General features: G+C 36.5%; 3 protein-coding genes, 1 non-coding gene and 1 pseudogene across 4 annotated transcripts; all 5 read left to right on the top strand.

The window, feature by feature from the left end:
• The first annotated feature begins 71 nt into the window (after positions 1 to 71).
• On the top strand, positions 72 to 4,983 carry LOC125205605 (WAT1-related protein At3g28050-like). The gene is made up of 7 exons (XM_048104650.1): positions 72 to 388; positions 458 to 523; positions 597 to 710; positions 3,889 to 4,129; positions 4,198 to 4,356; positions 4,435 to 4,586; positions 4,666 to 4,983. The coding sequence occupies exons 1-7, from the start codon at positions 183 to 185 to the stop codon at positions 4,835 to 4,837; spliced, it is 1,110 nt and encodes a 369-aa protein (XP_047960607.1). The 5' UTR covers positions 72 to 182; the 3' UTR covers positions 4,838 to 4,983.
• Positions 4,984 to 6,039: 1,056 nt separating this feature from the next.
• LOC125205604 (WAT1-related protein At3g28050-like) lies at positions 6,040 to 8,667 on the top strand. The gene is made up of 7 exons (XM_048104649.1): positions 6,040 to 6,293; positions 6,377 to 6,442; positions 6,543 to 6,656; positions 7,136 to 7,379; positions 7,471 to 7,629; positions 8,085 to 8,236; positions 8,321 to 8,667. The coding sequence occupies exons 1-7, from the start codon at positions 6,082 to 6,084 to the stop codon at positions 8,481 to 8,483; spliced, it is 1,110 nt and encodes a 369-aa protein (XP_047960606.1). The 5' UTR covers positions 6,040 to 6,081; the 3' UTR covers positions 8,484 to 8,667.
• A 2,986-nt stretch (positions 8,668 to 11,653) lies between these two features.
• LOC125205602 lies at positions 11,654 to 15,218 on the top strand (annotated as a pseudogene).
• A 543-nt stretch (positions 15,219 to 15,761) lies between these two features.
• LOC125208730 lies at positions 15,762 to 15,866 on the top strand. The gene has a single exon (XR_007174210.1). It is a non-coding gene; the product is annotated as a U6 spliceosomal RNA (small nuclear RNA).
• A 4,437-nt stretch (positions 15,867 to 20,303) lies between these two features.
• LOC125205603 (alpha-dioxygenase 1-like) lies at positions 20,304 to 23,131 on the top strand. Its single transcript, XM_048104648.1, is given in 9 exon segments — positions 20,304 to 20,453; positions 20,724 to 20,863; positions 20,945 to 21,021; positions 21,024 to 21,154; positions 21,223 to 21,368; positions 21,487 to 21,714; positions 21,962 to 22,164; positions 22,451 to 22,861; positions 22,864 to 23,131. Coding segments are annotated over 9 exon segments (1,527 nt in total). The 5' UTR covers positions 20,304 to 20,318; the 3' UTR covers positions 22,920 to 23,131.
• Positions 23,132 to 23,370: the final 239 nt, after the last annotated feature.

The raw sequence follows: 23,370 nt of genomic DNA, 5'->3' as shown, positions 1-23,370 counted from the left end.
TATTTTTATTTTAAATTACAATATTAAAATATTAATTTATTTTATTATAAAAAAAGCACGGCTGCCCCCAACTCTAATATTAAGTTAACATCGACTAAAACGGAAAAATATAATTGTAACCCCCAAAAAAAGAAAAAAAATTGCGTGTGACGGCAACACGCTCAGGCGGGAAAAAAAAAAGGATGGCGGCAGGAGGGCGGAGCAGCTACTGCTACCGAGAAGCGCTCCCCTTCGGCGCCATGGTGTCGATGGAGAGCATCAACGTCGGCGTCAACACGCTCTTCAAGTTCGCCGCCGATCGCGGCATGAGCCGCCACGTCTTCCTCGTCTACGCATACGGCGTCGCCGCCGCCCTCCTCCTCCCCTCCCTCTTCTTCTCCTGCCGCCGGTGCTTCGATCTCTCTCCCTCGCCTTTTATTTTATTCATTTGTTAATTGATTCTCTGTTTTGATTTCAGATCGCGAGTGCTGCCGTCGCTGAATTCGTCGATACTGCTGAAGATATTCCTGCTCGGAGCCGTCGGGTGAGTCGCCGTCCCTTGATTGTTCTTAATTTCAATTGATTGATTGATTGATTTTGTGTGTTATTTGTGGAAGGTATGCTTCGCAGATGATGGGGTATACCGGCATCAATTACGCCTCGCCCACGCTGTCTTCCGCTATGAGCAACCTTGTACCGGCCTTCACCTTCTTGCTCGCCGTCGTTTTCAGGTCATTTCTATCTGCAAATTACTGTTTTTGTCTTTTTCTCATCTAATAATAATGCATAGTTTTGATTCAAAATTATTTAAAAAATAGATGGAAAAAACAACTGCCACCTCTCCTCCGACAATAAGAGTCATGTTTTGCTATTTCGGTCCATCCACTATTTCAATGGTACCATAAATACTAAGAGCATCCACTATAGGTGGACAACTTTTGGTGGACAACTTTTTTTTTTTTGTCCATAGCCCCATTTTATTTGTCCACAGCCACAAAAAAAAGTGTCCGCAGCAATAGTGGACACTTTTTAGTGGACAACTTTCACTTTATTTTTCTTGTTGTATATTTTAATTCAATTACAAATTATCGGACTAAAAATAATTCGAGATAAACGGCTAGTGCAATAAAATTAAAATTGAAAACTAAATTTTCGTCGGATTAAAGTGAGGAAAATTACAACGAAAATTTGATCTACGGAAATCACACATGTTGTTCATGCTACGCCGCCTCCCCTACGTGCCCAGATCTCTTCAATCAAATCGACCTGGAGTTGGTCATGTGCTGTGCTCCGGCAGAACGTTGATGTCGTTGTTCGAACCTGCAACACCGAAATATGCATGCCAGATCCGCAAACGGTAGTCAGCAACGGCTTCGAGGATCATCGACGGATGTTTTCTGCTTGAAACCGGTAGTGAACTGGCCTTTCCACGCCACCGGGCAGTTTTTCCACTCCCAATGCATGCAATCAATGCTGCCCATCATCCCTGGGAAACTGTGCACCGCACCGTGCATATCTAGCAGTCTCTGGCACTCATCAGGGGTTGGCTTTCGTAGGAACTCCGGACCAAAGACTTGCCGAATGCCCTTACAAAACTGCCGGAGCACATTTAGACTAGTCGTCTCACCCATCTGTAGGTATTCGTCGAACATATCAGCCCGGTCCGGCATAGTGCAAGTCGCCCTAATTGCAGAGGTGCATTTCTGCAAAGCAGACAGACCGATCCGGCCAAGTCTGTAATCACTCCGGAGCGTGAAGCACTCGAACCGGTCCGCCAATGTCGTCGCTATATGGGTAAATAGCGGTCGGGACATTCTGAAACGCCGATGAAAAATCTCAGCCGGGTAACAAGGCTCATCGCTAAAGTAGTCGGCCAGAAGCCGCTCAGCCGCTCTGACATGGTCTCGTGGGATTGTCCGACGATGACGAATCTCACGAGGGATTGCCGTTGCCGCCGCCTCCTCGTCGGCCTCCCTCTGCACCTCTTGAATCAAAGAATCCCATGCTTGATTCCACAAATCATCCATAATTGAAAAGTTTTTAGAGATAGAAAATTTGGATAGAGAGTGAAGAAGTGTGTGGAGAGAAGATGAAAATGGGAGGAATATTTATAAAAAAACCTTTATAAATTCGAATTTAAAAAAAAAAGGAAAATCGGCGGACCGCCGCGGCGGTGTCGCCGCGCAATAGGTAGGCGCGGCGGCCGCCGCTTTTCTCTCTCCAACGCCCCGTCCTCGCCGCAAATCCGGCGAACGTCCGTCCGCCCCACCCAATTCGTCCGCCCCCGGGGCGGACGCCTTCGCCAATATAGATCGCCGCGGCTAAGCCGGGAAGGGGGCGGCCGGCGCGGCGGTGCTATAGTGGATGCTCTAAGCAGGTTTCACATTCCACTGACTTGTTCCACACACATTTTATTATTAAACTAATAATAGTATTATATATAAGTGAGACTCATTTTCCAATGGCTTAATCAACGAAATTTTATTTACATTTCTTAAAACTAATGCCATAACCAAATAGGACTCCTAATACGGGACGTAGAGAGTAATTTAAATATGTACTCATTTTAACGAAATTGGTAGGGGAGATGGGCGCACAACAGGTCTCCCTATGTCGCACATTGTCGTTGTTCAAAACGTGTTCATTGTTTGCTTTGTAGGTATGGACAATGATCTAGGGATCCTTGGAAGTATTTCTAATTGTTGAACTAGAATTAATTAATGAATTATTATTATTTAAATTCTGTAATACTCCCTCGGTCCCATAAGAATATGCACTCTTTCCAGTTCATCCCACAATAATATGCACTTTAAAAAAAAATTTAAAAAAAATTTCTCTTTAATGATGAGAGACTCATTCTCCACTAACAATACTTTAATTACTTTTTCTCTCTACCCCTTTCATATTTTACTATTTTACATTAGAACACGTGTTGAAACCAAAATGCATATTCTTTAGAGAAGGAGGGTGTAAATGCGTTTGAGATGAGCGAATAAAATGAAAATAATGATATTAATTCTCTTGAACTAAAATTTAATGCATTAAGTGATTTTATGCTATAACTATGTAGTACTGTATGATTTTAAGATTTACTTAGTCACGTAAGTGAGCGGTTAACCTGATTGATAAACTAGGTTCAATCTTTTTTGTCTGAGTTTATGAATTTGAATCCAATAAGCATATAATTGGGACCTCATAAATTGAAGAAGCGTGGTTTCGTGGTAACAATAATTGGACTCTTTATTCCATTTATTTATTTATATGGTACATGGCATTAACTAAGAAATCATCCTTTTGTTTTTGGCTTGTGCCAATAAGCCATTCTTGATTAATAAGAATTCGACTAGTTGAAATATTAAAAAGTGATACTACACACAAACTTAATATACACAATAGTATTAAATTGTGTAAAACACCAACCCCACACCAATAATAGTTATTTCGACCGTATCTTTTCGCATTTGTAACCCCAATTAAAAAAATAAACTAAAAAGGGGTTGTAGAATAGTGACGTGTCTATCCAATTTTTGTGTGGTTCGAATCTTCGACTTTGTTAGCGGAAAAGGATGTAAAATATGCTAGTGCTAATTTTTGAATTCAAGGGTATATACTTTTACAAAATCAATTTTAGTCACAGATATTGATTATAGATCTTTATATAAGGAGTACTAATACTAATATTTTTTATTTGTATAACTAATCTTCATTAAATAATAAAAGTAATAACATATATAATATTATAATTGCTTAATGTCGTAAAACTTAAGCATCAAATTTAATACTACGTGACAAAATTCTCATTGACTAAATATTCTTAGGTTAAATAATAGTGTCAAATGCATGCCTTTGAATAACAGACGAAAATGACGAAATGAGCACACTTAATAAAGGAAATAGCTAATGACGCAGGATGGAAAAGGTGGAGTTATCGAGCAGGACGAGCCGGGCTAAGCTTGCCGGCACAATCATCTCCATATCAGGAGCATTTGTTGTTACATTTTACAAAGGCCCTACCATCAATGCCTCATTTTCCTCCTCTCCGCCTTCACTGCACCAACTAGTACTCGACTCACCTCGATCCGACTGGATTATTGGCAGCCTATTCCTCACCGTTGAATATATGCTCGTGCCAGTGTGGTACATTCTTTTGGTAACTAACATATTTATTAGTACAATATCTCTATGGTTGTCCTGAACCTAAATGTAACTTGTATATAGACGCATATTATGAAAGAATACCCTTCGGAGTTCACCATCATCTTCTTCTACACATCTAGCGTGAGCGTTCTAGCTGCAATCGCGGGGACTTTTGCAGAACCGGACTCTAGTAAATGGATGATCAGACCTAATATTGCCTTGGTCTCTATGTTATGTTCGGTAAGTGGTGAAGAATGTGTAGTTTTCGTGTATGTTTCCTTCGTTTCCTCGTTTCATGGTGTCGATTTTTATGTGTAGGGTATCTTCAACTGTTGCATAAGCAATTCTGTCCATTCTTGGGCCTTGCACTTGAGAGGTCCCGTCTATGTCGCCATGTTTAAGCCTCTCTCGATCGTCGTAGCTGCAGCCATGGGAGTTGTCTTCCTCGGCGACACTCTTTATCTTGGGAGGTACTACTAAATTTCTCTACATGGGATCTGTTTTTATCACATTGTGTATGTCTCGTTTTGATATTGGTGGTGATTTTAGTATAATTGGAGCGACGATAATAGTGATCGGGTTCTATACCGTGATGTGGGGCAAGGCGCAAGAAGAGTTTGGTCAGATTGTGATCGAAACGACGACGGATTTGGAGTCGTCTACAGATCATAACCATCCGTTGCTACAAAGCTACAAAAGCCTTGGCTTGCAGAAGAAGTGAAGTTATGCTAAAGGAAATTAACAACCTTAAGTAGATGGTTGTGGCCGTTTGATTATTTAGAATTGTTAAGAGAAGAATATATATCATTGTACATGCATGTAAATTATAAACCTATTGGTCACATTGCAATATATCTTTTTGGTACATTTTTATAATCTTTTTTTTGGTACATCACATTGCAATATTTCGATAGGCCATCAATGTTCATGATATATGTTTAATGTGTCTATAGGAAAGAAATATACTTTTAAAGAAGAAAATGATGAATTATGCGACATAAAGAGTAAATACCTTGATATATTGAGGATAAAGATAAACATATTGTGGGGTAGTATTTACAAATAAACAGACATTAGATTTAATGGACATTTAAAATGGCATTCAAAATTGGAAATGTCATAGTCATGAATCATTAACCACAGTCCACAGTATTCGATCATAATTACTCCCTCCGTCCCCGACTAAGAGTCAAACTTTTCTATTTCGGTCCGTCCCCAATTAAGAGTCACATTTCATTTTTACCATAAATGGTAAGTAGGTCTCACATTTCACTAACTCATTTCACTCGCATTTTATTATAAAACCAATATAAAAAAATGGGTTCCACATTCAACTAACTTTTTCAACCAACTTTTCTTTACCTTTATTAAAACTCGTGCCTAGTCAAAGTGTGACTCCTAATCAGGGATAGAGGGAATATATTTTACTACTACTACTGTACTACTACTACTCCTACTATTTAATGTGAATAAGTTGGAAGGAGCACCAATAATGTTATTGTGAGTTAGGCCATGATGTGGAATTCTATAATAGTGACATGGAGCTATTATTATATTGGCATTCTGATAAAATATTAGTATAAAAAAGAGTATATAGAAGCATTCACACCAGAAAAATTTTATATTGCCGTTCCGATAAAACTATAAAAAAAGAGTATATACAAACATTCACACTAGGCAAATATGTTGGTGTATTTTAATTATTTTCTTAGAGGATTTTTCTTAGTTTTCTGATTTTAATAACCACATTTTATGTTGCCCTCTCTTCGCCTCTCATATATTTTATAGATTGAGTATACATCAAATAATTTATAAATAAAAATTTGATATTTTTTCTATAATAAACAAAAAAAAAGAAGCGTGGCTCATGCACAGTTGAAGTAGACACCACACTCCCTGCATTATTAATTACAACAATTTACAACACTAATCACCAAATTAACAAAATACTCTCTCCAATTAAACATGTCGACGCCGGCGAGAGGCGGCAACCGCGATTACTGCTACCGAGAAGTGGTGCCGTTCGCGGCGATGGTGAGCCTGCAATGCATCAACGTCGGACTGAACACGCTGTTCAAGGTCGCGGCCAACGGTGGGATGAGCCGCCACGTGTTCATCGTGTACGCCTACGCCGTCGCCGCCCTCATCCTCCTCCCCGCCCCCTTCTTCTCCCGCCGGTAGATTGATCTCTTCTGAAATCCATTTTCCAAATTAGTAGATTAATCTCTCGATTGATTCAATTTTGTATGAAATTGTGCAGCTCAGGAACTCTGCCGTCGCTTAATTTATCGCTTCTGGTGAAGTTTTTTGTGCTCGGAGTGATCGGGTGAGCGAGATCGGAGTTGACTTTTTGAATTGATGAATTAATTTAATTTAATTCGATTAAGAAATGAATTAAGTGTGCGTTGATTTTGGTGAAATTAAAGGTATTCGTCGCAGTTGATGGGATTCACAGGTATAAATTACGGTTCTCCGACGCTTGCTTCCGCCATCAGCAACCTCTCTCCGGCCTTCACTTTCGTCCTCGCCGTCATCTTCAGGTCTCTCTCTCTCACACACACACACACTCTTATTTCTTGGAGTTTACGCGACATTCATATTTTCATGATTCAATGGCGTGCAATGTGAATAAATTAATTAGTGAATAAATTGTTTTTGAAAAATTACTTAACAAATAATAAGTGGAGTAGTATGTAAAATTACTATTTATAATGCAATGGGCCGACATTGAAAGCGACCGAAACTCGAAGGCCTGCCCAAACTGAAAGGCCCAACATTGGAAGCGACCTAAAGAGGATATTGTTGGTTTTTTTTCCATAAATGGGCCAACGCTTTAGCTTGGGAATTATCTGAAAAAAGTTTGATCAATCCATGCCATTTTAAAAATTTATTTTTATTCCACTAAAAAGAACTTTGTAGTACAAGTAACATTTATCGATTTTGGGAGTATTTTAGTATTTTGTTGTTGATTATGGTCTGAATTGTTGTATTGCTACTTTGTTGGTAACCATTTTTGCAGGATGGAAAAGTTAGTGGTATCGAGCTCGAGAACTTGGGCCAAACTTGTAGGCGCGGTGGTATCCATATCGGGAGCGTTTGTAGTAACATTTTACAAAGGTCCGACCATCATTAATGGAAATGCCCCTCTTTCCACTCCCCTTTCACTATATCCAGTATTCGACTCGGCTCGATCTGACTGGATCCTTGGTAGCCTATTTCTTACTGTCGAATATATCCTCTCTCCCATATGGTGCATTTTTTTGGTAACACGCCTGCCTCATTTCCATCTACATACTATATGACTTTGATGTTATCATATTGTCCTAATTAAAACTAAATTTAATATGCATATAGACACACATCATGAAAGAGTACCCTTCGGGCTTGACCATAATGTTCTTTTACTCATCTAGCGTGAGCCTTCTAGCTGCACTCGTGGGGATATTTGTCGAACCGGACTCTAGTAAATGGATCATTAGACCTAATATTGCTTTGGTCTCCATCGTATGTTCGGTAAGTGGTTATTTTTTTTAATCAGTCAGAAAATAATGAAATTTGGTCAGATTCTAGTCCGTCCCGTAATTAAAAAACAACCGTAAAATTAAGAAATTTGAATTGGTTCTCAATTGTCATACGACAAAGTATTTAGGTGAAATTGTATGGTTGTCGAGAAATCATACGTGGACGTCAACGTCAGTGAGTTAAATGTTGTTGTCTATTCATAAACATAACTACATTCTTTGGTTTAAAAACATCATCAACATATTGCATGTAGGAAGTCGTAACTTTTTTGTAGTGTGATAATTGAGAACAAACCAAATCTCATGATTTTCCGGCTAATTTTAAAAGTCACGGAACATACCAGAATTTGACAAAACTTTTGTGCTTTTTCATCAATTTGGCCTACAATCTCTCCACTACATGATTCCCAGCTAGCTAATTAGTTTCCTAAGTTATGTGTATTGTAGGGAGTGTTGAATGGTTGCATAAGCAATAGTGTTGATTCTTGGCTCTTGCACATGAGGGGCCCGGTCTACGTGGCAATGTTTAAGCCTCTTCAAATCGCCATAGCTGCAGCCATGGGAGTGATCATCCTAGGTGACACTCTTTATCTTGGAAGGTAATGGATTCATAAGACAAATATTGAATCATTTTTTTATGGAAATAGAAAACTATTTAATGTGTATTATTTGTGGTGAGATAGTATGATTGGAGCAATAATAATAGTGACCGGTTTCTACACTGTGATGTGGGGGAAAGCAAAGGAAGAGGTGGGTGATTTTGTCACTGAAACAGGAGATTTGGAGTGGTCAACAACAGATCAAACTCACCCCTTTCTACAAAGTTACAAAGTCCAAAACTTGTAGGAGTATGTATGCATAAGGAAAGCCACCATGAGAAATTTTGGTGTCCAATTGTTGGACTTATATAATTTATGAAGAATAAAAAAGGTCTATATTGAATGCATATGTGAATATTGACCTAATGTCACGTGTAATTATGCTTCAAGTCACCTAAAATTATATATGGTTTATGATTCTAAGTTTTTGACTTTTCTCCTGTGACAATAATAATATTGGACAATCCCGATAATTTAATCTTGAGTAATCGAACGTCTCCAAAAGGATTAAAACATTTGTTCGCGGACTATCCTCAAATATTTAAACATCATTATGGGCCTGGACCAAGCTTTAAACTGACCTGTCCAAGGCGGGTTTGGGTCTCTCGGTCTGTCTAGTCGAGTTGATATCTTAATACTATTCGTTAATTATATAAGTACTTTTTTAAAATTTAAAGTTTACATATTCATGAACCTTAGAAAAATATGATAAAGATTAAAGAGGACAATGTCAAGGTTTTGGACGTGCTCCTCTAAATTCATTTTCATTTTTTGACTTTTAAATAAAAAAAAAGTCCACTTGTATTTTATTTACATAAATATAACATTATAATTTTCTTTACATATATATGCGCACGTGATAAACGGCGTACCTTTTATGTTATCTGATATTTTTGTAGAATCATGGTCCACGGTCGAGACCACATTTATTCTTTTCGTAGTAGTACTAAATTTCATCGCGTGTTATACTAGTCAAATGCTCCACTTGTTTTAAATTGTTACTTTACAATAAATGAAATGTCATGCTTTGAAAATAATGGTAATGTTGAAAGAGCAAATAGTAGAAAGCATTACTCCGATCCCTCCGTTCCTCGTTAATAGAGACATTTTTTTTTGGACCGGAGATAAGAATAGTGTGTTAAGTGAATGATGAATAAAGTAAGAGAGATGAAAAGACAATAAAGTAAAAGAGAGTGTTACTTTTTGGTAAAAATAGAAATGACCCAATTATCCTGAAATTTCTCAAAATAGAAAAATGACTCAACTAACATAAAATGTAGTGAGTAATAGTTATTGGAGATGTAAAGATATCTGATCAAGTTGCCTCAGATGATGAAAGGAGATGGATAGAAGAACATCTGATTCTAAGTTGTTCGGTAATTGTTACTCCCTCCGTCCCAGTTAAGATGATCCATTCCGTTTTTTGCACGTGTTTTGTAAAAATCATAATAAATAGTTAAAGTGGAGGGAAAGTAAATTAAGAGAGAGAGTAATATGGAAGAGACTCTCTTCTACATTATTCTTTCTCTTACTTTATTTTTCCTTCACTTTAACTGTTTATTATGATTTTTCCAAAACACATGTGAAAAATGGGACACAATCCCTTTCCATTTCTAGATGCTTCAGTAGTCTAGTGGCGTATATAATGAGGAAAGTGTCTATGCAATGCATTTGCAGCCCTATCATTATTGATAGTAACACAACTAGCAACTTTCTCTTCTTAAACAATGGAGTTTCTCATTTTCCTTTAATAGTTGGTTATCAACTTAATTGTACAGCAAAATTGAGATACAAGACACAATCATGCCTAATAGTACTATATACGTTGAACTTATTTATCTATAACCCTAATTATTTTGTCAACAACGTTGCCTTTTATGAAACGCTCGCTAGATAACTCCTTCTTCGGGTGGCTCGTTGGACATGTCGAAAGTGCTTCAGGTCCACATAAAAGTCAAGCAAGAGAGAAAATTAATGAAAATAGGTTTGAGCTATATTTGTGCTAAAAGACACCAAGAAATCAAAGTTGAGGCTATTTTTATAAATACCCCTTCAATTGTCCCTGCATCTTCAATACTAGTACATGTTTAATAAATGTTAAAAGGCGTATATACTAGGTTTGAATTATTCAGCAATCTATTTGTCACTTCCTTCAGTTGAGTTTATCAAATTCTCAATGTCTAACGTGTGTCTCACGTGGAAGTTTGAAATATATACGTATCATGACTATTCAAATGAAGAAAATGTTTTCTTCTTAAATATACTAATCCCTTCCATCCCACTCAAAATATTTATATTTCTATTTAATTTTGTCTCGATCACTCAATATATTTGTTTTCTATATTTACAAATAATATCTCTTCTCTCTATACGTACCTTTAATTCGATATGACAATCATGGTTCATGTCTAACCAATCACCACAAAAAAAAAAAAAAAAAAAAAAAAAAAACAATACACTTGATAAGTCCAATTTGGTTATGAGCCGATGACACGGGTTTTAACTATTTGCGTCGATAATCCTTCGGTAATTGTCGAGAGATTACCGTTGGTAAGTCCAATTTGATATTGTCGAGAGATTACCGTTGGTAAGTCCAATTTGATATTGTCGAGAGATTACCTTCGGTAATTGTCGATAATCCTCTGTTTTTTCATAGTTGAGGCGGAACTTTTCGACACGGAGTTTAAGAAATGGATACTGAGTGTATTAAATAAATAGATAAAAAGGTAAGAGAGAGAAAAAAATTGAAAGAGTAAAGTAAGAGAGAGTAAAAATATTACTACTATATATAGAAATGACTCTACTATGAGGGAACTTCCCGAAATAAAAAAATGATCAACTATGAATGAATGGAGAAAGTACCTAAGATTTTATACTCTTTGAGTAGCTACTAAAAATAATTATAGTACTTGCAACGTACTTTTCAACGATCAATTCTTCATCATGTTAATGACATAAACTTTGAAATTACAAACATACTTTTCTCGATTTCACACTCTTCTAATTTCCAATGCAAATCAAACTTGCCCAATTGCTTTTCAAATATGTACAAACCATTCATTTCTTAATTCTTGTTGTAGGATCAACTAATTTTCTTAAATCAAATTTCCAACGGCATAGCAATTAACAATGTACCCCTCTATCCCTTAGTTTATCCGTCTTAATTTCATATTTAACTTAATTATATATGTCAGTATACATAGTACTTGGCCACTAATAATAAATTTGTATATATATGTAAACTAAAATGATATACTTCACATAATAAATTTGTCTAGTTGATTATTGATTAGTGTTCTAGCTATAGCTAGTGAAACAAAATACGCATCTTTGAATGCATACTCGTCGCAGGTTCATCTTTTGAATTCTATATAAGGACCAGATTTCTTGTGCAAAATATATTTGTGTCGCAATTCGCAAAGACCACATCTCTGCAATTATCTTCATCATGGCATTTTTAGACTTTATTTTCCAAAAATTCATCCACAAAGATATCTTCGAAGCATTTCAGAGAATGACTCTAATCGATAAGCTTATCTTCCTCGTACGTTGCTGCAGTCGGATTCGTCTATTACAAATATATTTATGTATATTTGATGAATTGATTAATTTTGAGTTAGCTTTAATTTATTATTTTATATAATCATTCACACACACATTGTCATTTTTATTAATCTATCACATAACTCATGAAAATAAACATCTATACTTGTTTCATTGAGATTTGCAGTTTGTTCATTCCGTCGATAAATCGGGAGTTGCATGGCATAGGTTTCCGGTTTTCCTAGGGTTGCTATACCTAGCTCTACGACGACGTATTCACGAGAACTACAACCTGTTTAGCGTTGGCCCCAAACGTGTGGTGGGGCCCACGTTCGATCCGGCTGCTGTTCCTTTCAGAACAGCAGACGGAGAATTCAACGATCCGGACGATGTAGATGCCGGGAGCTCGGGATCCTTCTTTGGCAGGAATATGCTTCCCCTTGAACAAAAGAATAAGGTAGTTTAGTTCATTAAAAAATTTATGTAACGTTTTTGAATCATTTTTGCTCCAATTTCACTGAAAACCCTAGACTTTTTTAACTTCTACGGCTAGACAACAAAAATTAATTTCACCTATCTACATAATTTTATTGTAATAGTACGTCACCAATCAAAGCTGGCGGGATGGAGGCGTTGCAATAGAAATTACTACTCCATATAGATTTCACGTGTTTGAGAGAAGACAAAAAAGTAGTAGTACTAGTACGAAATTTTTGTCAAAAAATATTGTTGATAATTTGATGTCTGCAGCTAACAAGGCCAGATCCAATGGTGGTGGCAACAAAGCTATTGGCACGCAAAGAGTTAATCGATACCGGCAAACAATTCAACATGATAGCGCATCCTGGATTCAGTTCATGGTCCACGATTGGGTCGATCACCTCGAAAGTCTTGATCACCAGGTACAATGCCTAACAATTTATCAAATCAGAAAATTGCACAAAAAATTACCAAGTTTGGCTAATTTCTCAATTTAAAAAATCACCTGATCAAAATATGTACTTCTATGTCATAATTGTCATTAATAGTAGTAATTTTTATTGCTTTGTAAGTTTATCTTTGAGCAATCTGATAGAAAAATTACCCAAATGCAGGCATAGGATGCAGACAATTAATAAATATGTCAAGTTATAATGCGATTAGCCAAAAATTAACCATGATTTTCTGTCAATTTGCATTTTATCAAATTCAAATCTCAAATTAATGACATCAGATTGAACTGAAAGCGCCGGAAGAAGTTGCGAGCCAATGCCCTTTAAAGTCGTTCAATCTGTACGAATCTAAACGCATACAAATCAACGACGCCGACAACGCAATCGAGACCGGCTTCTTGAACCGACGCACGCCTTGGTGGTAAGAAGAAGAAGTCGATTTATTCAAAACATTTCAAGTTTGAAAAGTTTACGTTGATTAATTTTGATTTTGTTGATATGGTGAAGGGATGGAAGTGCGATATATGGCAGCGACAAAGAGACGTTGAAGAAAGTGAGGAGTTTCGAAAATGGGAAGCTGAAGATATCCGCAGACGGCCTCCTTCCCCTTAATCCAAACGGCACCGTTTTGTCCGGCGACGTCCGCAACGTGTGGGCGGGTCTCACCGCATTGCAGGCCCTCTTTGTCAAAGAACACAACTCTGTTTGCGATGCACTCATGGTCCGTACCGTACGGACACATATTTTCAAGAGTAATTTTCAATTGAGTTTGATGAATTAATGGTACGTGTGTTTTTGCAGAAGGAATACCCTAATTTGGGAGACGAGGAATTGTACCGCCATGCAAGGCTCGTGACGTCAGCCGTCATCGCTAAAGTTCACACCATTGATTGGACCGTTGAGCTTCTCAAAACTGACACGTTGCGCGCAGGAATGAGAGCCAATTGGTCTGAACTCGCATTAGATTGATATTGTCTGCCTTTTGTTAGTATAAGTCTTCACGATTTTGTTATGATTGCATCGTATAGGTACGGATTGTTGGGCAAGAGTTTCAAAGATAGATTCGGACATGTTGGTGTTGCGGAACTAAGTGGTTTAGTTGGTTTGAGTAATCCTGTGGATCACGGCGTACCATACTCCTTAACTGAGGAATTCGTTAGCGTTTATCGCATGCATCCTCTTCTTCCAGACAAGCTTCGCCTCAGAAACATCGATGCTTCTCCTGGTCCTAACAAATCACCCCCTCTTGACACTGAGTATGTATTACCTCTCGCTCTCTCTTGTGTTAACTGTATGTGAAAATTAACTGATCCAGCAGTATATATGAGTTGTAAATGAGAAAAACTTATGTTTTGATGAAATGACAGAATTGATATGGTGGAGCTGATTGGCAAGAAAGGAACAGAGAATCTTTCAAGAATAGGGTTGAGAAAACAAATAGTGTCAATGGGCCACCAAGCCTGCGGTGCACTCGAGCTTTGGAACTATCCCATCTTCCTCAGGAATCTTGTCGCTCACAATGTCGATGGCACCGATCGCCCTGACCCGGTCGACCTCCCTGCTCTCGAAAGTAAGTCCATCTAATTCCGATTTTTCCCATAAACTTCAATATTGGTTGCTAAAATTATAAACTCAAAAGTTTAGCGAGAAATCTAAAAGTGCACTAAGTTCATGATATTAACGACCATTAGACATGCAGCATGGGGAGAAACACATAGGAGCTCACGGAGCTTAAGCCCCTGTGGAACTTGTTTTTTTTTTTTTTTTCTTTTATAAATTTGTTAGTTTCATATTATTTTTATGTAAATTATTATACAAAAGTTCCTATCAAGGAGTTAAATAAGATATGATTATATTTTAAATAAAAATGCTCAGGCTAATATTTATTTATGCGTCCGCCTCTGCCATGCAGTTTACAGGGATAGAGAGAGGAGCATTGCGCGATACAACGATTTCAGGCGCGGGCTTCTAATGATTCCCATCACAAAGTGGGAGGACCTAACCGACGACGAAGAGGCTATTGAAACCCTACGCCAAGTGTACAACGATGACGTGGAGGAGCTCGACCTTCTCGTCGGCCTCCTGGCCGAGAAGAAGATCAATGGCTTCGCCATAAGCGAGACAGCTTTCTTCGTCTTCTTAATCATGGCGACGAGGAGGCTGGAGGCGGACAGGTTCTTCACAAGCGATTTCAACGAGGAAACGTACACGAAGAAGGGGTTGGAATGGGTGAACACAACAGAGAGTTTGAAAGATGTTTTGGATCGACATGATCCAGAGATGAGCACTAAGTGGATCAACTCCACCAGCGCTTTCACTGTGTGGGACGCCTCTCCCGAGCCGAGCAATCCCGTCCCGCTCTATCTCCGCCTCCCAAGTTGAACACATTAATTTCGTTTGTTAAGAAATTGGATTTCATTGTCTAATGTATGTAGAGATATAATTTCAATTATATTGTGTCCATGTTGAATTTTGTTTTTTATCACACAACGAATTAGTTAATGTCATTTGTGCGCATCTTTGTAATATAATTGAAATGTTATTTTAAGCAGTGTTTGAGAAATTAAAGATTGACGTAAAGGAAGGAAAAAGAAGAAATAGTGAGATTGTGAAAATTGTATTTTGCATAGAGATGTGGCTATATTCTTATATTTTCAAAGATAAACTTCACAGCCTTCCTTTCAACATTTTGGATGAAAAAATAATCCTCCCTCCGTTTCTCTATAGTTGTTTCACTATAGTTGTGTCATTTTTCCATTTCGGAAAGTTTCTTCATAGTTGAGTCATTTCCATATATAGTAACCTTATTCTCCCTCTTACTTTACTCTCTTTTACTTTATTTTCTCTACATTTTCCTCTCTCTTACTTTTTTATCTATTTATTTAACACACCCAACATCCATTTCTTAAACTCTGTGCCCAAAAGTTTCGCCTCAACTATAGTAAAACGGAGGGAGTACTCCATTGAATGTTATCAAAATTGAATGATGCATTGAGCATTCATATGGATTCGGTTAAAAACTTGTGTAGATATTAGGCTATTAGTGGTTGAGTCCATTTGGAAAAATCTGATAAAATTGGAACGATATATAGAGAAGATAAGCATGGCACGTTACAAGGACGACACGCATAAAACGAGAAATAGATAATTTACATAAAAAAATTAATTATATAAACTGAGTCTCTGATGGGTCGGGCCTGGTATTGCAAAATTGCCCAATTGAAACTCACTTAATTCAACCAATGAATCTAGCCCAAACCTGCTTCGTTTCACTAATGGACCAAGGTGGGCCGGGCTGGCCCATTTAACAAGTCTAGACGTACTCCTCTAAAGTTCTTTTTGTTTTTTGAATTTTTCAAATAACTAAATGCCTACTTGTATTTTATTTTTATAATCCTTGTAAATTATGTATATCTATGCACGTTATAACTTATAGGCTGGGCACGTTATAATTTTTATCATTTTCAAATAACAAAAAGATTCACTTGTATTTCTATCTTCATAAAAATATCCTTATAATTTATGTACATCTATTCACATTATAAGGATTTTGGCCCGCTCCTCTAAATCTCCTTCTTATTTTTTAAAACTTTCAAATTACAAAACGTCCACTTGTTTTTTATTTTCATAAATACTCCCTCCGTCCTGCTTTAGGAGTCACAGTTGAGACGGGCACATATTTTAAGAAAGTGTTTGAACGTGTAATAAATAAATGTTATAATGGATGTTTGGAACCCACTTTTAATTGAATGTACAATAAATAAATGTTGTAGTGGATGTTGGGACCCACTTTTAACATTTTTTTATATACTTTGTAGGCATTTTTATTAGTTTATCCCAACCGGGACACCCAAAATTGACCGGAACTCCTAAAGTGGGACGGAGGGAATATATCCTTATAATTTATTCTATGAACGTTATAAGGTTTTTGGCGGGCTCCTCTAAATTTCCTTTTTATGTTTTAAAACTTTCAAATTACAAAAAGTCCACTTGTTTTTTATTTTCATAATTAAATACTCCTATATCCTTATAATTTATTATATGCACGTTATAAGGGTTTTCGGCGGGCTCCTCTAATTTTTTTTTTTTTTTTTTTTTTTTTTTTTTTTTTTTTTTTTCAAATAATAAAAAGTTCACTTGATTTTATTTTCAGAAAAGTATCCTTAATTGTAATTTATTTACAATGGAGTACGTCGTAAACGAGGTACCTACTATGTTACGTTAATTACGTGACATATTTTTGTACAACCATGGTCGAAACCACATTTATTCTGCTCATATACTCCATCCCAACACGTATTAAATTAGTCAAATTTTGTTTTAAATTATTATACATTCAATGAAATGACATGCTTCAAAAATAATGGTAAAGTGTAAAGAGCAAATAGTAAAAAATAAAACTACTCCTTATCCCACAAAAGTATGCATTCTTACTTTTTTAAGTCTATGCACTTTCTAATTTTATGATTTTTTTTCGCCGTAATAAGGTGATACTCAATCTTCACTAAAAATAATTTAATTACTTTTCCTTTGTAATTCTCTCTTACTTTAATAATTGTGTATTAAAACTCAGGCTCAACCAAAATGTATATTCTTATGGAACGGAGGGAGGGGTAGTATTATCAACTTGTATAGCTAAATTTTTTCCTTTGTAATTCTCTCTTACTTTAATAATTGTGTATTAAAACTCAGGCTCAACCAAAATGTATATTCTTATGGAACGGAGGGAGGGGTAGTATTATCAACTTGTATAGCTAAATTAAGGTGAAAGGAGCAAATGCCTTAGTTAAATATAAGTTAAAAACTTATTTTTTATTTCACTTGTTTTTTCTATTAATTTAGATGATTTGATGGCGAAGTAGAACATACGTGTAGTTATTAACGGTATCAATTTGATGATTTTATGAAATTTATAAAAAAAAAAAAATATCATCACCATAATATTGATAGCCTGAATGTGCTTCTTCGGGTGGCTCGTTGGACACGTCGAAGGTGCTTCCAGTCGACATATATAAAAGCCGAGCAATAGAAAATGGAGTAACCTATATTGGAAATTCGAATTAAAAGATTCCTAATAAATCAAAGCTGATCCTTTGCTTCTTCGATACATGCTTAATTAATTTTAAATCAACCCAGGACATCTGTCACATTCTTCAAAGATCACCAAGTTGATTTTTTTTAAAAATAACCCTTAATTTTTCATGTGAATTGATCGTTGCTTCTACGGATATGTTTAATTAATGTTGAAAATAATATACTAATAGATTTGAATCAAACCAGCACTGTCTGTCACTTCCTTCAAATTGAGTTTATGAAATTCTACATGTCCTAATTATGCGAGTCTCGCGTGAAAGTTAGAATTTATATCGACGACGTTTCAAATGAAGACGATGTTTTCTTATGTAAATACTACATTTTCTTTTCTTTAGAACATTTCTGTAAAATTCTTTAAAAACTTGATTTAACTAATTACGTAAACTCAAAACTAACTCCAGCTATAACAAATTAGTAGTTGCACAATGATAGGATTGTGTATCCTAACGAATCAGCAATAGAGCACTAGAACGATTATGAAGAAAAGAACGAAAATAAATGCTTCCCTAGTGGAGGTTCTAGTGTTTGAAACAATGAATGATAATCTAATGGATTTTAGTATTTATAGAATCACAACCCTAGCTAGACGGTTCGACCTTCCTAGTTGTCTCGGAAAAGAACTGACAATAAAACCCGAGGATATCCTATTCTAAGACTCAACGATGTTTTGCCTTGCAAGGCAAGATAGCCGAAAATAAAAGGCTATAAAATAATATTCCATAGAAGATAAATAAAGATAATTAATAAGATTTGGAAATCCCCATCTCTAGATAAGTCACGGCACTTTGTGAATTGTGACTATGCAGCTAAAAGGCTCGGACCGTGGCTCGTAATTAGTAGGGCTGAGCAGAATTGGGCGTGAATGTGCCGTGGTGGGAGCAGGTTCGGCGCTGCCAGGCTGGTCGTTCGTCGCCGGGCCTGTTGTAGGGGTCGAGATGGTTGTATATTTTTTGTGTAGCAAAAACTCAGTTGCTATCCACGTTCATCTCTAAATTGTTAAATTTAAAATGAGATAAAATTTGTGAACAATCTATATAGTTGACTACTACTATATTTTAATGGACATAAGTACAATATTTTTTTTTAATTCATAGATGTATATATTAGTCTACCAGCTGGTGAAATAAAACACGTAACATGATCACAATTATATCTTCAGAGTTCTATATAAAGATCTGCTTTCTTGTGCAAAATATATTTGTGTTGTAGTTCTAATTCCCATCTCTACATTTATCTTCATCGATCATGGCATTTATAGACTTTATTTTCCAAAAATTCATTCACAAAGATATCTTCGAAGCATTTCAGAAAATGACTCTAACCGACAAGCTTGTCTTCCTCGTACGTTGCTGCAGTTAATTAGATTCCTCTCTTACAAATTTATTTTATATGTAACTAGGGGTGTTTGATAAATTGATTAATTTTGAGCTTGCTTTATCATTTTATACATGTTGGACATAATTTTATCATCATATATTCAAGAATACATAATTGAATATAAATAAAGCAAGATCTTCGAACATCATGTATTTCACGTAAAACCATAAACATAATGGATCGAAAACTTACCTTTATGATCCATAGCGGAAGCGATTGGGGAAGACGGAGAACTTCCTCGGACTTTCTTTGGTGTAGTAGCGCAACTCCAACTCCAAGAATTTGTTTCTCTCTCTTTCCCTCGTTTATGTGTTCTCTTAATGTGTGTGTTTTGATGGGATCACCACACTTGTATTTATAGGCAGAGAGAGGACAAACCCTAATTATCAAACCCTAAAAGCCCTTTCCATCAAAGAGGCCCAAAATAATTTATTCATAATCATAAACTTGATTCTCAAGTCTCACGTAAATCACAAACATTATTCCTTACTTATATATTCCTTTCCTTAATATATGATAGGAAATATATTATTCCCAAATCAGTGACTATATATTAGTCAACTAACAATCGGCCATATACAATTATATATAACCTCAATTTCCTTGTTAGTCATAGGAATCATATTGTGAATTACCATTAATTGACTAATTAATCACATGATTAGGAAACGTCCCAATAACAATAATTAATTAGGGAAAAATGTGTCGTATACCAAGTTAATGTATTATATTAAATATCCAATTCTATTTAGGATTCTATCACATGTCACATATGTGAGACATAAAACTTACATTCTGAGTTAAGCGTTGGTGTTTAGTATCTTATTGAATCATTTTGCTCCAATTTCATTAAAAACCCTAGACTTTTCGACTTCACGGATAAACCATCGAAATTAATTTAACCAATCTTCAAGTTTTTATTGTAATATGCCACTTTTTTCTGTATCTTTTCTATTTTATCAATTTTACACTAAAATTAGTGCCGTCAACTCTACCAAAACTATTGGTAGAGAACGGATGCCATGGTAATTTAATTTACTATATAGATCTGTATTTAGCATAAGACTGAAAAAAGTATATTTTGCTCAAAAAAAGTTGAAAATGTTTGGTGTGTGCAGCTAACAAGACCAGATCCAATGGTGGTGGCAACAAAGCTACTAGCACGCAGAGAGTTAATCGACACCGGCAAACAATTCAACATGATAGCTGCATCTTGGATTCAGTTTATGGTCCACGATTGGATTGATCATCTCGAAAATCTTGATCACCGGGTATAAAAAAAAATATAGAAAGAATCATTAAATTTGGTTAATTTCTAGTTAATCCCGTAACTTTTAAAAATATTCTTTGTGTCATTAGTTTGACTATCAAAAAAGGAAGACACCTACATGTCGGATTTTCTGGCTATGAAACAATCTAGAAATTTGTCAAAAATATTACATAATCGACTATTCTTAGACTTAATGTACTAGGAGTATTTTTTTTTTGCAATTTTCCCTTTATCAAATCTCAAATTAAGTTATTAATATATATACCATTAGATTGAATTGAAAGCGGGCGACGAAGTTGCGAATCAATGCCCGTTCAAATCGTTCAAGTTTTATGAATCTAAAGGCATCCAAATCAACGACGGCGACAACGGAATCGAGACCGGCTTCTTGAACCGACGCACGCCTTGGTGGTAAGAAGAAGAAGTCGATTGATTCAAAACATTTCACGTTTGAATAGTTTACGTTGATTAATTGTTGATTATATGGTGAAGGGATGGAAGTGCGATATATGGCAGTGAGAAAGAGACGAAGAAAGTGAGGAGTTTCGAAAATGGGAAGCTGAAGATATCGCAGACGGCCTTCTTCCTGTCAATCCAAACGGCACCGTTTTATCTGGAGACGTCCGCAACGTGTGGGCGGGTCTCTCCGCATTGCAAGCCCTCTTTGTCAAAGAACACAACTCTGTTTGCGATTCACTCATGGTTCGTACCGCACGGACACGTACATATTTTCAAGACTTATGCTTGATGGTGCATATGTGTTTTTGCAGAAGGAATACCCTAATTTGGGAGACGAGGAGCTGTACCGCCACGCAAGGCTCGTGACGTCAGCCGTCATTGCCAAAGTTCACACCATTGATTGGACTGTAGAGCTTCTCAAAACTGACACAATGCGTGCTGGAATGAGAACCAATTGGTAAACTGCGAGCACATTATTAGTATGATATTGTTTGTTTTTGGCCGCAGTCTTCTTCGTAGGTTTTTATGATTAGATATCAGACTAAATACTATGTTGTCATGATTACAACATATAGGTACGGATTGTTGGGCAAGAATTTCAGAGATAGATTTGGACATGTTGGTGTTCCGTTACTAAGTGGTATAGTTGGTTCGAGTAATCCTGTGGATCACGGCGTACCATACTCCTTAACTGAGGAATTCGTTAGCGTTTATCGCATGCATCCTCTTCTTCCCGACAAACTTCGCCTCAGAAACATCAATGCCTCTCCTGGTCCTAACAAATCTCCCCCTCTTGACACTGAGTATGTATTACCTCTCCCCCTCTCTTGTGTCAACTGTATGTAAAATATAACTAACTTGAAGAGTTTGAGGTAGTGTTGTTAAATGAAATAAAAATAACCACATTAAACTCATATTGGTGTAAATGTAAATAGAGAACTGAAAGGACTATTTAAGAAGTTTCATGGGTCACTCTTCCTAGAATAGAAATTTATGGAATTCTATCCGTAAATTCAAATAAGTATAAATTATGTTTGGATGAAATGACAGAATTGATATGGTGGAGCTGATTGGCAAGAAAGGAACAGAGAATCTATCAAGAATAGGGTTGAGAAAGCAAATTGTTTCGATGGGCCACCAAGCATGCGGTGCATTCGAGCTCTGGAACTATCCCATTTTCCTCAGGAGCCTTATCGCCCATAATGTCGATGGCACCGACCGCCCTGACCCGGTCGACCTCCCTGCTCTCGAAAGTAAGTCCATGTAATTTTGTTTTATCCTGTAAACTTCAATATTGTTTGCTAAAATATAAACTTTAAAGCTTAGTCAGAAATCTAGCTAAAAGTACTCTAAGTTCATGATATTAACGACCGTTTGACATGCATCATGGCCAGAAACAATTAGGGAGCTCAAAGGGCTTAAGCCCCTATGAAACTTGTTTTTAATTTTTTTTTATTGAATTCCATATGATTATATTTGAAATAAATATAGAAATAACCCTTACTAATGTTTATTTTTGCGTCCGCTCCTGTCATGCAGTTTACAGGGATAGAGAGAGGAGTGTTGCAAGATACAACGATTTCAGACGCGGCCTTCTAATGATTCCCATCACAAAATGGGAAGATCTAACCGACGACGAAGAGGCAATTGAAACCCTACGCCAAGTGTACAACGATGACTTGGAGGAGGTCGACCTTCTGGTCGGCCTCTTGGCTGAAAAGAAGATCAAGGGATTCGCTATAAGCGAGACAGCTTTCTTCGTCTTCTTAATGATGGCGACGAGGAGGCTGGAGGCGGACAGGTTCTTCACGAGTGATTTCAACGAGGAAACGTACACGAAGAAAGGGTTGGAATGGGTGAACACTACAGAGAGTTTGAAAGATGTTTTGGATCGACATGATCCAGAGATGAGCACTAAGTGGATCAACTCCACCAGCGCTTTCACTGTGTGGACGCCTCTCCCGAGCCGAGCAATCCTGTGCCACTCTATCTCCGCCTCCCAAGTTGAACACATTATTTTCGTTTGTTACGAAATTGGATTTCATTGTGTAATGTACAGATATATATCTCATGTCTAGAGATATTGTATTTCGTTAATGTCGTTTGTGTGTATCTTTGTAATATAATTGAAATGTTATTTTAAGCAGTGTTTGAGAAATTAAAGATTGACGCAAAGGAGGAAGAAGAAATAATGAGATTGTGAAAATTGTATGCTTTGGATAGTCTTACTAAATTGCATAATTAAGTTTTCTAGTTTCGTGTAAGAATTCATTCTTATAATCGTACAAGCAAAGGCACCCAAAAAATCAAGACTTCGATCTACCTAATTTGATCGACAAGTCTTTTCTTATTTTTGGGTTGTATACAACTTCTAAAATTCTAATGGCCGTGAATTTCCACAACTGTATAATAATTAATATTAATTGCATAAAGAACAGACAAGTGTGTTTAATTAAAGA

The sequence above is a fragment of the Salvia hispanica genome, chromosome 2 (assembly GCF_023119035.1).
Source record: "Salvia hispanica cultivar TCC Black 2014 chromosome 2, UniMelb_Shisp_WGS_1.0, whole genome shotgun sequence".
Classification (NCBI taxonomy): domain Eukaryota; kingdom Viridiplantae; phylum Streptophyta; class Magnoliopsida; order Lamiales; family Lamiaceae; genus Salvia; species Salvia hispanica.
This window is presented reverse-complemented; position numbering and strand designations above follow the sequence as displayed.